This window comes from Erpetoichthys calabaricus, chromosome 17, assembly GCF_900747795.2.
Source record: "Erpetoichthys calabaricus chromosome 17, fErpCal1.3, whole genome shotgun sequence".
Taxonomy (NCBI): domain Eukaryota; kingdom Metazoa; phylum Chordata; class Cladistia; order Polypteriformes; family Polypteridae; genus Erpetoichthys; species Erpetoichthys calabaricus.
The window spans coordinates 64,845,978-64,863,361 of NC_041410.2; the positions used below are offsets into that span (position 1 = coordinate 64,845,978).

General features: G+C 41.1%; 1 protein-coding gene across 1 annotated transcript in view; it reads left to right on the top strand.

Moving 5' to 3' along the window:
• Window positions 1-16,625, top strand: part of LOC127526099 (gonadotropin-releasing hormone II receptor-like) — a 29,250-nt gene extending 12,625 nt beyond the window's left edge. The window contains exons 2-3 of the mRNA XM_051920261.1: window positions 14,265-14,469; window positions 15,917-16,625. Coding sequence (XP_051776221.1) covers window positions 14,265-14,469; window positions 15,917-16,398 — 687 coding nt within the window. The 3' untranslated portion in view covers window positions 16,399-16,625. The remainder of the gene's footprint in view (window positions 1-14,264; window positions 14,470-15,916) is intronic.
• The last annotated feature ends 759 nt before the right edge of the window (window positions 16,626-17,384 follow it).

A 17,384-nucleotide genomic window follows, 5' to 3' on the forward strand; every position in this document is an offset into this window, starting at 1 on the left:
CAAGACTTCAAGCCCAGGTGCATTACACAGTATTCACCAAATAAAAATAAAATAAAACAAGTGCAACTTGGTGATGACATCTTTACCAACTGAACCATTAAGGCAAACTGCATTAATATGGACCTTGCTTCAAGCTAAGCTATATACATAAATAATAAAACTGCAAGTTGCATTTATAATGCTATTTGTAGAATAGCCCTACGGAAGTGTATTAGGGCCACGGTGAAGAAAAAAAAAAAAGGACACTGTGAAGAAAAAAAAAACTATATGTCGAGATTAAAGTCGACATTTCCACTTTATTCTCATAGATTATTTTATCATTAAAGTAGAATGTCGTAAACTAAACATCCTAAAATCAATGTTTAATTTACTAGATTTTCTCAAACCCCTTCATAAGTTAATGTAGCACATTAAATGTTTTGTGTTAAGTGTTCCCCGACCCAGTTGTTAATCGCTACTTCTTAAACTGACTTCCTCTGCACTGAGTAGGCGCAGGCACCGATTGCCGCACAGAATATATTCACTTCATGCTATTCCTGCTCTTTGAAAATTTAGAACGCTAAAATAAATACTTGATATCATTTTCATGATGAAATGCATTAAAGCAGGTATTAAACATGCATGGTAGTGTGGCGGTAGTCCTGCTCCCTCGCAGTAAGGAGTCCCCAGGTCTACGTTCAGTGTAGAGAACTTTACGGCAGGTGTGACAAGGCTCCAAAACATGGATGTATGAATGGGTATTGCACAGGTTTAACTTAATGATTGTGTAAATGTTGGGTTCGTGATGTGGTGATCGGAGACACGAACACAGAATTCAATGGATTTTCTTCTGAGTGGGCTTTCTTTATTGCGGCCGTGCTGTCTCTGTCTGACATACCAAACCCCGAGTTCCTGTCCTTCCTTTTTCTTTCTCCACATAACCAATCACCACACGATAAACGTCTTTGTGAAATTAAAACTAGTTATAAACTTAGACCATAGAGTGTTCAGAACTTTAAAAAAAATCTTTGTTATACACGTTTAATTATGCCATCCATTCAGGGATCCCAGTAAGCATTGTGTGCGAGGTAGCAGCAAATCCTGAACGGGGTGCCAGCACATCACAGGGTGAATACGAGAAAACACATACACTGTACATTAGCAGGGTCAATATAGCAGAACAAAACCCCACATCCTACATGACTTTGTAAGGAAACTGAAGCATGCCGAGTAAACCCACCAGAAAAACATGCAAATTCAAGGCAGGGTACACCCAAGACACCCTTGCTGTGAGGCAGCAGTGCAACCTCCATGCCACCGTGCCCCCACATGATTAATACATGCATTAATACATTTCATCATGAAAATGTGTGATATCCTATATAGTGGGAAGTGGCCCCAGCCTACACTCTGAACATCTGATAGTTTATGAACCGAACAGGATCAGTGGAGAGATGAGACACAGACAAAAATTGAAGGGTGAATGGTGCAAGTTTATTTACAAGAGTGGTGCTGTACAACCAAACATACAGTAGTGTCAGGTGGGCTTTGAGACACAGTCCTTCAGCACTGACACTTCTTCAAAAATAAATAAAAACGAAAAAAAGAGGAAAATTATCGTGTATTTACAAAAACAGCACACTACTACAGAAACTACACACACACTCCAATAATGAAGCTTGTCTTCTTTTATCTCTGGCTCAAGAAGTTCCTCCAACAGGAAAGAAAAAAAAAATGCAAAAGAACAAAAACAAGTGTGTGTATATACAAAAATAATTGCACCAAACCCAAAATCAAAATTATCCCAGCACCAAATAAGTATATATACCTCCACCAAAATAATCACTAGGAGATATATAGCTCTGTGTACAAAAGAATATTTACAAAGCCGCAAAAATCACAACTGCTTCTACAATAGCTCAGCAGTGCTTACTCCTACCTCGCCTTTAGGTCCACTGATGACCCCTGTTGGCTGGTAACTCCTTAAATATAACAGGCAAGATTGTCCAGCCAATCTACCATCGCGTCTACCTCACGCCCCGAGCAACTATGTACTTAAAATCGAACCCCTGTAGGTCGCGCGCGTATACACCCCCCGGGATGGCCAACGGCTATGCTGAGCACAAGCACACCCGTTGCCGACTAACCAGTAAGTAAAATCATTTACTTACAAAATGAGATCCCCATCTCTGACTCAACCTAGTTTACATAGGCTAATGCCGGCTTTTCCTTTCAGGCACGCTGCACCTTAAACCGCCTGCGCTAGGCAGGCTGCGAGGACACTGGCTTGTAAAAATGAACACTTGCGGTGGAGCCCGTACTGGCCATTATACCGGCTCCACGTGTGTCCAGACCAGCGTTCACCCGCTAGACAGCCCCGCATTCCCGCGGCAGCGCCCTCAACACACAAATGGTGAGCGCACTTCCTTATAACCATATAAATACCGCTGCTTCGATTTCAAGGCTTCTTCAACATAAACTTGGTAATGCGCAGGTTGCACATTACCACAAAATGATATCAAGTATTTATCTTACCATTCTAAATGTCCAGGGAGCAGGTATATCATGAAATTTATATATTATGTACGGCAATCGCTGCCTGTGCCTCCTCTTAGTGCAAGAGGAAATCAGTTTAAGAAGCACATAGCGATTAACATGGCTCGGAGAACACTTAACACAAAGCATTTAATGTGCTACAAAATTTATGACGGGGTTTGAGAAAATCTAGTAAATTAAATATTCATTTTAAGATGAAGTTTAGTTTACGATGTTCTACTTTAATGACAAATTACGAGAGTAAAGTCAACATATCAACTTTAATCTCGATGTAAACAGTGAGAATAACGTAGAAATGTCGAGAATAAAGTCAACATGTCGACTTTTTTCTCGTCATAAGTGTCAAGATTAAAGTGGAAATGTCAAGAATAAATTCAACATGTCGTCACACTATTACACAGTACCCAGGTACATTACACAGTATTGATAAAAAATAAAACAAGTACAACTTGGCTTGCAGTATTATCCAGTAGTATAGAAACAGTATTCACAAATTTAAACATAATGGCCCACATCTGACCTTTTAAAACCAAAGCATCTCCAGACAACAGACACAGCTCCTTTTTTCAGCAAAAGTTCTTCTGTGTCATCTTGTTCAACTTTATCGTCTGCTACAGCTTCAGTTTCAGATTGTTCTCCGTCCATTTTCACCATTCAATACCTCCACTAACGCATGTACTCCGTTGTATGTGTGCTTAGCTGTGCAGCAGTGAAAAAGGTCCCCACGTAAACAGTTTCCTGCTGCGCCACATTCTGAACGTTGTTTAGGCTATTTAAACCGGTGTTGCGGTATAGGAAAAATCCACATCATAACAAAAATAAAAAACGGTTTTTGGTATGAACCGGTATACCACCCAGCACTACATTCTACCCATTATGTTTGGAGCAGGTTTAGACTTTTATACACCCAGTGCTATGAGTAGGCTCATAAATGTGAATGGACAGATAAAATGAAGGGTGAAAATGGCGTCATAAACAAATGCTACAGCTTTGTGTTCCCCAAAATAGGTGCTCTCTTATGTTAATAATGTTTTTAATACTGACTATTATGGTCTTATAAATGAGTGCAAAAATTTATTAGTCGGCAGAAGTTTCAACAGATTGTAATGATCTGCACAGATCGTTATTATAACTCAGAAGCAATACCGGAGGACATTCTCGGATCACTGAGACTAACATTAACTCTTTCCCCTGGAGGGAGATGGCACAAGCGGCATAAGGATAGGAAGAAGAAGGGGGGTAAACAAGTATGTTCGCTAGCTAGACTAAGAGCTGCTCTGTATGAAACCCCTCTCCCTAGTGCTTTTCTTGCGAACACTAGATCACTCGCTAACAAAATGGATGAGCTCCAACTGTATATTGCCATACATTAAACTACAAAGGACTGCTGCTCTCTGATTTTTCTGGAGACATGACTGAATTCCAGCATACTGGGCATTGCAGTTGAGCTAGCAGGTCAGACACTCTCTGTGCCGATAGAATGTCCCACTCCATTAAAAAAACAAGAGGAGGACTCTGTGTTTACATTAATTATGCTTAGTGCACTAATTCAATCATAATCAACAAGTTATGATCTCCGGATAGGGAATATCTAATGTCAACCATTTTACTTGCCCAGAGAACACACAGTTGTTATTGTCATGGCAGTATATATACCACCACAAGCAAATTTTAAGGTAGCACTCGAGCAATTATATGATGTCATTAGTAAACAACAGAACGCACATCCTGATGGAATTTTTATCATCGCCTGGGATTTTAATCAAGTGAAACTTAAGAATGTCTTTCCCAGATTTTGCCAACATGTAAATTGCAAAACTAGAGGGGAAAACATATTAGATCATGTTTATACAAACATAAAAGATTCATATAAGGTTATACCATGCCCCCCACCTTGGACAGTCTGACCATCTCTCTTTGTTTCTTGTCCCTGCATACAAAGCATTTGTTATCAGTGTTAAACGAAGCAGTATGTTAAAGTTTGGCCTGAGGTTGCCATCTCCCGGACTGCTTCCAACACCAGGGTGCAAGGCAGGAAACAAACCCCGGGCAGGGTGTCAGCCCAACACAGGGCGCACACACACACACTAGAGACAATTTAGAATCGTCAGTGCACCTAATCTGCATGTCTTTAGGAGGAAACTGGAGTACCCAGAGGAAACCCACGCAGACACGGGGAGAACATGCAAACTCCACGCAGGGAGGACCCGGGATGTGAACCCAGGTCTCCTAACTTTGAGGCAGCAGCACTACCCACTGCGCCACTGTGCCACCCCTTTTGAACACACAGATTGGAATATATTTTTCTATCAGACAGATTTATATATAGTATATACTTCATCCACATTGTCCTATATTAATTACAGTGTGGACAATGTCACTGTTAACAAAAGAATCAGAAACTGTGGATGAATAATGAAGTCAAACAGCTGCTCAAGGTGAGGGACATAGCCTTTAAATCAGGAGACACCCCAGCCTATAGAGCTGCCAGCAGTAATGATAAGAGAGAAATCAGCTCTGTAAAACTTAAGTACAAACAGCAGATTGAGGAGGACTTTGACAATAACTCCACCCAACAGCGGATGTGGCAAAGAATCCGATTAATCATGGATTACAAAAAGAGGAATGACATACAAAATACGCCAGTCAACAACAATGTCAACCTAGCAGAGGAACGTAACACCTTTTTTTACTCAGTTTAACAAAGATAATAACGAGTTTCTGGTCAGCTTCAACTCACAGCCTCGTTTCCTACACATACACAAAGTATAGGGGGCACTCAACAACATCAACATAAGGAAAGCAGAAGGTCCTGATGGTGTGCAAGGATGTATGCTCCAGGCCTGCGCTGACCAACTAATGGAGGTATTTACACACATAGTCAACTCCTATCTCTCTCCTTATGTCAAATCTCCACATACTTGAAATCAATGACTATCGTGCCTGTTCCTAAAAAACCTATGATATCGTCTCTCAATTTCTATCGACCAGTCACTTTCACCCTTGTCATCGCAAAGTGTTATGAATGACTGCTAATCACTCACATCAAAGCCTTTGTTAAAGCTGATGCAGACCAACACCAGTTTGCCATCCGGGCAAACAGATCGACTGAGGATGCCATCTGTGTGCCTCTGCTTGCTGCCCTCTTGCAATTGGAAAAGCCCAACACCTACATTAGAATGTTTTTCATTGACTACAGTTCGGCATTTAACACCATTGTAACTAGCCAGCTGATCAACAAACTCCAAGCAATAGGATTAACTCCCTCCATGTGCAACTGGTGACAGGATTCTCTCACCAATTGCCCTCAGTCTGTCAGATTGGACAAACACACATCCACCACCCTGACCCGGAGCACTGGTGTGCTATAATGCTGTGTACTAAGCCCTCTCCTCTATGCATTTTTCACTCTTGATTGTCAACCCACCAACGAATCAAGCATTATAGTTAAATTTGCTGACAATGACATTGTCATTGGGCTTATATCAAACAACGATGAAGCTGCATACAAGGAGGAGATTCAGAACCTGACAGTGTGGTGTGACACCAGTAACTTGGTCTTAAACACCAAAAAGTGCAAAGAAGTCATTGTGGACTACTCAGACCACTCATAGTCCAGTAACTATCAAAGCAGAGGAGAGAGTCATCAGCTTTCCGGGAGTCACCATCACCTTTCCTGGGCTAACAACACCTCAGTGGCAGTAGTAAAAGCACAACAACACCTCTACTTTCTGAAAATGATAAAGAGAGATAACCTTCCCCAGAAACTTTTGGTCAACATTTACAGAAGCACCACATAGAGGATTTTGACATACTACATGACAGCCTGGTACAAAAGCCTCACCAAAGCTGCCAAATAAGCCCAGCAACGGGTCATAAAAACAACACAGGACATTGTAGGCACTGAACTGCCATTACTTGAACATCTAAACAAGGATGTGCTGTGTGAGAAGGGCTAAAAACATCATGAAGGACATCGCTTATCCTGGACATCACTTGTTTAAGTTCCTCCCAACAGGCAGGTGCTTCAATTCAATTTGTACACACACCAATAGACTAAAAATATTTTTTCCCAAATGCCGTACACTTGTTGAACTCTATTATCTCCTCAGTCTGAGATTATAACAATAAGTTGTGTTGGTAATGTGTAATGCACTGTTTACTAATATGTGCAGTAATGATTTATGCTGCTGTAAACCTATTCGGTAATAATCCTTCTTGGTTACTTGAATACTTAACACTGCATATGGCATCTTGCTAATTTTTTAATATATTTTGCATGATTGTTCTGTTTTTAGGTTTTATTTTGTATTTGTTTATTATATTGTTATATGTTTGAACTATTGAACTATTGTATGACTCAGGTGCCGCTGTGAGTGGCAGCTTTCCCAGCAGCTCCGTGTATCACTTTATATTTCTACCTTTTTCTCTATTTTTCTGATCACTTCTACCACTTTCTTTTATGTGGACTCGTTTCCTGGACACTTTTTACTACTTGGAAATGGATTTTTACACGCCGAGACTCGTCTATTCAGGTAGTCAACTTCTAGCGCTGAGAACAAAGGCCCATGCCGGTGTGGTTCCCTATTTACCTGACGAGGTAAGAAGGCGGTATCATGGCAGCAGAGCCGGTGGTAAGCTAAAGGCTAAGCGGCTAGCAAGGAAGTGGCGATACAAGCTTTCGGTGCCTTCTGTGATCCAGGGAAATGTGAACTCACTACCAAATAAGATCGACGAACTGAAAAAATGTCAGGACCTACAGAGGATGCAATTTGTTGTGTTTTTGTGAAACGTGGCTAACGACTAGCATCCCAGATGCTAACATGGAGCTACCTGGGTTTAGCACAGTTAGAGCGGACAGAGACACAAATACCTGTGGGAAGCGGAAAGGAGAAGGTCTCGCTCTCTATGTGAATACAAGGCGATGAAATCCTGGAGATGTAAACGTCAAAATCTCCACACAGCAGCCCAGGTAAGCAGAGAGCTGAGGAGACTTCGTGGGTCCAGATGGAGTATTGCCATGACTGCTGAATGCCTGTGCGTTGGAGCTGGGGAGTCCTCTACCGCGTATCTTCAACCTGAGCCTGGAACAGGGGAGAGTCCCAAAGCTTTGGAAAACATCTTGCATAACCCCAGTCCAAAAGGTATCACGTCCTAGTGAGCTGAATGACTTCAGGCCTGTCGCCCTGATGTCATATGTGATGAAGACCATGGAGCGGCTGCTGTTTCACCACTTGAGGCCACAGGTCCACCACGCCCTTGACCCTCTGCAGTTCGCATACCAGGAGAAGGTGGGAGCGGAGGATGCCATCATCTATATGCTACACCGATCCCTTTCCCACTTGGACAGAGGCAGTGGTGCAGTAAGAATTATGTTTCTGGACTTCCCTAGCACCTTCAACACCATCCAGCCTCTGCTTCTCAGGGACAAGCTGACAGAGATGGGAGCAGATTCATACCTGGTGGCATGGATCGTGGACTGTCTTACAGACAGACCTCAGTATGTGCGTCTTGGGAACTGCAGGTCTGACATTGTGGTCAGCAGCACAGGAGCACCATAGGGGACTGTACTTTCTCCGATCCTGTTCAGCCTATATACATCGGACTTCCAATACAACTCGGAGTCCTGCCACGTGCAAAAGTTCGCTGATGACACTGCTGTCGTGGACAAACTGGTGAGGAAGGCAGGCTCTATTGTAGGCACTGAGCTGGACAGTTTGACATCTGTGGCAGAGCGACGGGTGCTGAGCAGGCTCCTGTCAATCATGGAGAATCCACTGCATACACTGAACAGTATCATCTCCAGACAGAGGAGCAGCTTCAGCGACAGACTGCTGTCACTGTCCTGCTCCACTGACAGACTGAGGAGATCGTTCCTCCCCCACACTATGCGACTCTTCAATTCCACCCGAGGGAGTAAATGTTAACATTATACAAAGTTATTGTCTGTTATACCTGCATTTTATCACTCTTTAATTTAATATTGTTTTTTATCAATATAATGCCAGAGTATGTGATCTATCTATCTATCTATCTATCTATCTATCTATCTATCTATCTATCTATCTATCTATCTATCTATCTATCTATCTATCTATCTATCTATCTATCTATCTATCTATCTATCTATCTATCTATCTATCTATCTATCTATCTATCTATTTGCCTTTTGGATTTTAATTGCACCTTTGGGTTGTTATAAAAGTAATTTTTTTATGTTATACCATGACAATAAAGTGTTTGATTAATTGAAAAAAGAAGATGAAAGAGGGCAGGGGAGAGACACTGCAGATATCTTAATGTAAACCTTTGATTAAACCCTGCTTGTAGTTACTTGTGTTTACTGTTTGCATGCTCCATCCATGTCCAGGGGAGCTTCTCCAATTTATTAGCACAATCTAAACATTTGCTTTCAGGTCAGTTGTCAAGCGTTATATGTGTTCGATGGATCCTCATCTTATTTATTACTTCTGCCTGTGTCTGGTCAGCTTGCTGAAAGTCCATGCTTTAAAAAAAGGACAGAGATTATTAGTAAATGAAGAGTATGAGACAAGCCAGTAGGTGTACCGAATTAACTGAGTAGAACAGAACGGCTGCAGAAACAAATGCATATAAAGGAATAATGTACAATAAAATAGATACTGTAGATAATTTTTACTGGGGACCAGTTCAGTGTTCACAAAGAATCACAAAGCCAGTGACTAAATTTAATGAGGCTTGCTGCTTCTTATGCCAAATTTAGGAGAACACATATTTAGTTTAGTCTGAAGAAGACATTTATGCCAATTATAGGCTAATGAGAGAGTGAGCAAGATTATTGTCATTCAGCTATTTTTTGGCTCTACTAAGTGGAGTCATCTGCTCCATTATCAGCATAGTGCAAGTGATTCAATGGCACAGATGAGACGTCAGCCCATACTAGCAGGAGCGATAAAAGCATGAGCGGAAGAGTGATGCTGTGGTAGCAGCCTGCATTACAGGGGCGAACAACCTTAATAGCGGGGGTGGGGGGGAGTTCTTAGCAAGAAAGAAGGTTTTTCTTAACCGTTGCCCACTATCTTCCTGCATGGCTCAGGGCAACCAATGAGTGTAAGACCAGCTTCACTTTATACTCAGTCAGGTTGGTAATACTGTCTTCCTGATTTTATCATTAATATATGATAATATATGGTTTATGTACTTAACCTCCAGCACTCTTAAAAATACTGTTTTTAATGGCATTTTATGGTTCTTTACTGGATTGTGTGGTTCCTAGTAGGACCATTGGTTGACCAAGCACCCTTTCATTCTGGAAAGGATTCTTTGTATATGAAATTGGTTCTTTGTGCTTTGAAAAACTTTCTAATATGTTAACAAAATGAAATCTTTAATGTACGGTAGGCTACCTATCAGGACGCTGACAGAATAAGAAAACCTGGTCTTAACCTGTGTTATTATAAGCACAAGTGTGACCTATTGGTATTTCACAAGTCTCTTACCATCTCTTCCTATATAGAGCCTGTTATGGATCTAAATAAATAAAGGCTCTTTCTGGAACCTTCATGTGGATGGGTCTTTTGGGAACCAAAAATGGTTCCCCTATGGCATCGTTCTGAGGCTGAAACACTTACAGGATAACACTGAAAAAAATGAAGCCAGGGCAGATGGGGATGTGTGGACAGGTTTACAAAAGATTGGAGAAATAACCTTAGCTTTGACTGAAGGTGTTCTTGCATAAGGGGCACTTGGTAGTCTGGATTAGTGATGCTTTCACCTCACTGGTTCCAGCTAAATTCTGTAAAGATGATGAGAAGAAAAGGTGAAGGAGTAGACTAAGGAGGCAAGAAGCACATCTAAGCCAAATAATGAAACAGATAAATAAAATGCCCAAGTTAGTTTGAGAAAGCCTAGTCTTAAAGACCCCTTTGGCTGTCTGTGTCAGATTTCCATCCTTACTTTTATCATATTTTTGTGGCAATGCACACATGCAAGTCAAGCAGAGTTTGCTTCCTGTTTAAATGGGACATGCTAAAAATGTACATATTTTATCTTCAAGAGTGGATTAGTCTTACTGAACTGAGTTGTTAAACTCCTGCACTGTTATTTTTTCTTCTTTACAGTGGCTCCTTTATATTCAGTTCACTGATCTAAATAATTCTGTTTTAGATACTCCTTATTAGTATACGTTTGTATTTGCTTTGTTAGTCTTCACGGTTTGCTTACTTTATAATCAGCCAAATAAAATGGTTACAAATACAAATTTCTAACAAGAAAATTCATAAAAATAAAATGAATGAAATTGAAATTAAAATGAAATTGTAAGGATTAATAAGTATTGTAGCAGCAGCACAAGTAGCATGTCCTACAAAAGCTAATGATACCTGATACCGATCCCAGAATCGTCTCTACTGAACAAAACCTATTCTCGATATCTAATTAAATGAAGAGTGCAGTGAAAGACAGAAGAGAGGCCTCTGTGTAAACTCACCAAAGTGGTCACAGGGCCTAAATTTGACTGAAAGGAGAAGAAGTTTTGGAACATGTAAAAGATTAATATTTTGTGATGGACTGGCAAAGAGTGGCACCAAAAAAGTTAGGGTCCAAAACAGTTAGGAAACAGAATGCTGGAAAGCATGGAAGGTGTGTCATCCACCTCCACTTTGGCCACCCTTGCTTTCTCTTCCCTGTACTTCCATTCCCATCATTCTTTTGCCCACATATTAACTTTTTCTCCTCATCTAATGTCCATACTACTTCAGACTACTTTCCTGTACTTTCATAGATGTCTCTCCCACTTTGTTGTACCTCTGATTGTCTCATGTCTTATTCTGCCCTTTATGTAACTCCACACATCCATCTCAACATTCTCATTTCTGCCACATCCAATTTACCGGTACAATCACATGCTTGTAGTGATTATCACTACAAGATGACGTAAGGCTCAGGAGTCTCTGCAGCACCACCTTGCGACACCCCCGGGATCCAACTCTCAGTGTGCCATGTGGGAATTTGAGGTGCAGTAGCAAGCCAGGGGGGCTGCAGCCTAGCGGTCTGGGGGAGATAATGCCCTGAGCACACACTCACCCCCAGTCCTTCCACTTCGGAGTTGTCCCAACCAGGTAAGGACACCGGGCATCCAATGTCATTGTTTTAGTATTTGTGTTCCATTGTTAGCCTTGTTGCTAGAATGTGACAGCCAGAAAAAGTACCATTTCCACTAGAAGTAAAACTTGGGGAAGCCCAGAACATAGTTTTATTAGTGACAGTTAAGTAAACAGAGATGTGACCTAATTTCTCATTCATTCCTTTTTAACTTTATAATTGTGCTGCATTATCCCCAGTAATGCAGACAAGATTTACTATAACAAGGTAGGGATTTTCTTGAGTCTAGTAGTGTGGGGAATTTCAAACGTTGTGCTTCATGCTTCATCTCTGGTGACATTATTCTGTCTAAGCTAAGGAAGCAACATACAATTCACTTGCCGTTTTGAGGGGTGCTTGTAATTTATGAATGCTCAAGAGACAGACCATTTTGGCCCTGCTGATGTGCATCAGTAACTCACAAGCACTGCTTTACTTTTTCTAGATGACTAGGAAATCCTCTTTGGTGGCTCAGTGTCATGCTCTGACTTCATGTGTACACAGTTGCTCAGCAACGGGTTGATCACTGTGTGTCCGTGGATATTGATTATCAGCAGTGGAGCTGCACCGAATATCTCGAGCCAGGCAGCCTTAACAATCCTTCAATGTTGAGTAAATTACATTTCGTTTTTCCTTTGCAAAAGTGGAAATCATCCAGCTACGTGTGTGTATTTATCTAAAAAAAAGATGTCTGGTTTTGATCCAATAAATTAATTCAGTGGAAGAGACGGGAGTGATTTAGTAGGTTGATTATATAGAGCACTCAAAATGATGTGCAGATTATTTCTGTTGGCAGAAGAACATGAGCTATGAGTCCCAAATGAAAATGTCTTTTGAAAAAGTAATTTTACTCAGAATGACAGCTCTGCCTCAGTTCTTTAGCAGAACTTATTTTAGTGATGGCACCTCACCAATGAATTTCTCAATAATTTGCATGATGATTAGAGCCCTGACATATGGACTGAAGAGGACATTTTTATTTTTTTCATTTACAGTATATGCCCACCTGACAGTGTGGCCATGTACTATTAAGCTGTAAAGTACATGGTTGCACCTTTGAGTCACACTGTTATCTTGATGAGTCACCAGGGATCTAGATGTCAAATCTATATCCATGAACCATCTGCCTGCATTTTTTGCAGAACTCATTTATAAGGGCCAGCATCAAGCACAAGGTAGTAACCAAACAAAGGTGGGATGCTAGTCTACAACAGGACACTTAGAAATACGCCAGTTAGGTAAGAACATGAGAAATTTGACCAATGAGAGTATTTATTCAGTCCATCAAGCTTATTTGTTTTGATAATAGCTAAACTGTTACAACATCTTGTTCTATGCTTTTTAAAGGCTGTTGAGGTGAGATTAAATGAAAGTTGGCAATGGACCTAATATGTATTTATGACAGGGATCTGCAAAGTTGGTTCAGGAGAACAATAGGGGCTGGAGTTTTTTGTTTCAACCCATTTGCTTTTTAGAAACTGATACTTCATTTAACTTTATGGCTTCTTCGTCTTTTTATTATGGTGTGTCACATCATTCTTATATTGCAGGTTTTTTCCTTTCCAATGATATCATCCAAATGATTTGTACCTGAAGCAGTTTAGTAATCCTTCCCTTCACCTCACTTCACTTAACTTCCAATTTCTTCTAAATGTTTCATTAAAGCAGATAGTTTAAGATAAGTACACACAGGTGTAAAAGGAAACATGGTAGATGCAGAACTGCTGGTTCCTTTGTCATTTGCATCTTATTCCTTAGTCAGTCTAAACTGAGAGTAAGTGTGGGTACATGTGCAAAAAATGTCCTGTGATGGACTGGTACCCTGTTGAAAGGACTGGCATTCAGTGGGTGGAGTGGTGGCTCTGAGGCTAAGGATCTGCGCTGGTATCCTGAAGGTTGCCGGTTCAAATCCCCGTCACTGCCAAAAGAGATCCTACTCTGCTGGGCCCTTGAGCAAGACCCTTAACCTGTAATTGCTCCAGGGGCGCTGTACAATGGCTGACCCTGCGCTCTGACCCCAAGGGGTATGCGAAAACTAACAAATTTCTAATATGAGAAATCGTATAAGACGAAATAAAGAACAAAAAAAAAAAATGTGTGAATATACCCTGAGATGGACTGGTGCTCTGCTGCAGGGCTGGCACTGAGTGTTGTTCAGGCAACAGTCAGCTCCTTGTGACCCTTGATTGAACTAATAAAAATGGATGGAAGCAATTGCTGTATTTTTATTTTTGTAAAATGCATAGTACATACCATCGGGTCACAGAGTTAACACTATACTTCCCTTTCAACTAGACATTCAAATAATATAATCTATTCACCTACTATCTAAAGGTTCTTTACTCTGGGAGCCAATAAGAGCACACTTCAGGGTGTGTTTATAATCGGGAAAGAAGGGCATGGACAGTCATGAAGTTGTTGATTTAGAATTGATAACAAAAACATAAAGCATCTGAACCATGGAAAACAAGCCAAAATGAAAACACACAATCTTCTTTGGTTCCTGGGATAAGTCAGTCAGGAGCCAAACCTGTGAAGTAGCCACTTAGAGTTCAGAGATGCCCGCCAACACATTTCTAATGGCAGCTTTATGTACCTTTATTTTCCAGATGTTCCTCTTCCACAATGTCACCATTACTTTTCCTCAAAACTTCACTCAGTGCACCACCCAGGGGAGCTTTGACGAGCACTGGCAGGAGACGCTATACAACATGTTCACTTTTGTGTGTCTCTTCCTGTTACCGTTGATTATCATGATATCCTGCTATACACGAATTCTCATTGAAATCACCGAGCGGATGTCCAAACGCAATTGTAAGTGGTGGTGTTGGTTGAAAAAGTTTTCCTTTTCTTATGGTTTCATCGTGTTCTGTGCCGTGTCCCACAGTGATTTCTTTGTGTTTGAGCAGGGGCAGCATTTCTCCTCCTTGTCTGGCTATATTATGTTATGACTATCACTGGAATCTGCAAAAAACTCTGTTCACATAGAGATCATCAAATGTGTGTGGCCCTGTTGCTTCACAACTTTAGGCACTTGTGTTCAGTACTCAACCCTGTCTGTGAGCTGTTTACATGTCTTCCTTGTTTCTGCTTTCAATGTGTTTCTCTGGATTCCACCCACATCCCAAACACACACTGGTTGGCAGCTCTAATTTGGCCCTTCGTGTCAGTGAGAGTGGATGTGTGTGAATGTACCCTGCAGAGAACTGGCACCACAGGTCTGTTGGATCAGTTGCTGCTGGGACAGCCTCCAATCAGATTAAGAAGATTTATAAAGGTGACAAATGAATGGATGGTCAAGTGTTTGAGTAATTTATTCCTGCAGAAAAAACAAAACGATTCTGGCATTAAGAGTAACAACAGTTGAAAAGCACAGTAAAGATTTTTTTACTGTCTATTTATCAATCAAGATAAGACAATTTCATTTGTTCAAGTAAACTAGAGTCAGGAAGCAGAAATCCAGGGTTCCTTGTAGTAGGTTGCAATGTGGGCTTGGAACGAGTGGCACTATACAGGGACAATGGCCCATGGTGGATGGACAGACTTCACAGAAGTCAGTAAACCTGTAAAAGTACTTGGAGGGCAATAGACATGCCCAACAGTGGAGGAGAGACAAAAATGACCTGGGAGATAACATGTAGTATTCATCCAAAGAATGGGTGCCACAGATACCTGATCCTCCATATGGAGATTATGAAAGACCACAGATTCTTAGCAGAAAGACAGAACGTCTACTGGTTGCCCGTTCTTTACCCAACATAAGGTCCTTTAAGTGAGACAGTCCAATAACTGTCTAAAGAATTGGCTCTTTAATGGCTACAGAAGGTTCAGAATGCATTGATTTAGACGTCAGCCGTGTCTTGATAGTCACAGGAATCTGTAAAATGACTCCAGTCTAGACCGACTAGGCACCTTTAAAGGAAGAATCAGGAGATGATTTAGGTCAGGAGTGAGTTAGCACACAGAACAGTGGCCAGAATGTTTGACAGAAATGTAAGACTTATTAGTAGATAAGGGTTCAACACCAATGAAAAAAAGATGAGAGAGAAAGCAGAGGTATGTTTCTGTTACTTATGTTTGATTTGTGTTCTCCCTGTGTTCATTCCACTGTTTTTCAATTTATATCAGCAATGTACTATCTGTCTATGCTCTGGACTTCTTAATACTATTCTGCATGTAATTTTGCCTCCTCCGGTACCCTCTGTAGAGTAATTAAGTGTCCTTTGTCTTCTTCACCAATTATCTCTTTTTCACATTTCAGTGTCGTCAAAGGAAGTCCATCTACGCCGGTCTAACAACAACATCCCTAAAGCACGCCTGAGGACTCTGAAGATGAGTATTGTCATTGTCACCTCTTTCATTATCTGCTGGACTCCTTACTACCTCCTGGGCCTCTGGTACTGGTTTTCCCCAGAGGGACTTGAAGAGACTGTCTCCAATTCCTTGACTCACATCCTTTTTATTTTCGGGCTTCTAAACACTTGCTTGGACCCCATTATTTATGGACTCTTCAGCATTCACTTCCGCAAGGGGCTAAAACGCTACTGCCATAACGTGAACAGGAGGGCCGAATCAGAAAATAACTCCACAGTGACAGGCTCCTTCCACTGCTCAGCTTCCTCTTTCCACATGAAGCGACTGGCCATCTGCCCACGAGAGGTGCAAGGGAGCCCGACAGCCAAGAGTGAGGTGGTGAGAAATGGCAATGGCTATCTCCTTCAAGGTGGAAGAAAAAGCATCTGAGACAGGAAAATGAACATTAAAATTTTATTAGAGAGTGAAGCCACTTAAGGATACTCTTACCAAGCTGCTAATTTGATGGCCACCTTCGAAGAAACTGGAATCTTGTTGTTCAAGAAAACCTAAAGATGCCATCAAGCCATGTAAAATACATTTAACCTGAGCAGGGTCAAGACAAGACATTCACACGTTGTCTTTGTAGCTATTTATAGTAGAAAATATCGCTTTTGCATCCCCTCCTCCCATCATTTAGAGCCATCTAATCATCACAAGACAATTTCGTCAGAAAATGGAACAAAGCATGAACCAATGAAGGGATGGGTGGCTGGCTTTAAAGACATTAGAACTCTGCATCTTCTGAGAACTTTAGAGGTTTGATGGTATGCTAATTAACAAGACATCTTTATTTTATATAGCACCTTTCAATAGGGACCACCATTCTAAGGTGCTTTACAAGCAGTATGATTGTTTACATGTGTTTTCTAGAGCTGGAGCACAGTCAGGTTGAATGACTTACTCAGGGTCATCCAGTGAGTTCTAGGGGTGGCTTGAACCGGCCTCAGAGATGTACCGGCGTCTAAAGTTATTTCAGCTTTGTTGGCTCTGTAGACCTGCACCTCTCACCGTCACACTGACTTCATAATATGAAACCCAAGTAGCAGAGAGTTGGGACACTGCAGGACTTTACGCCAGCTTTGTGAAAGCTTTGAACGTAATGATTTTGGCTTCTTAAGAGTGAATAGATGTTTCTTCAAGAGACTAAGACAATAGGGACCTTCAAATCTCAATTTGATGTAATTTTGGAAAAAATATTTGTGAAGTACTGGCTTTGTTCAACTAAAAGGCCTGTTCTTATCCATTTTTTTCTAATGTTCAAATTCCTTTTTCAGGATCAATTCAGGGAGCCAATGATGGGAATTATCTTGGGATCCTACTGGTTTACAGCTCATAGCATGGCACTACCTAAAAAAGATGATGCAGTAGTGAAG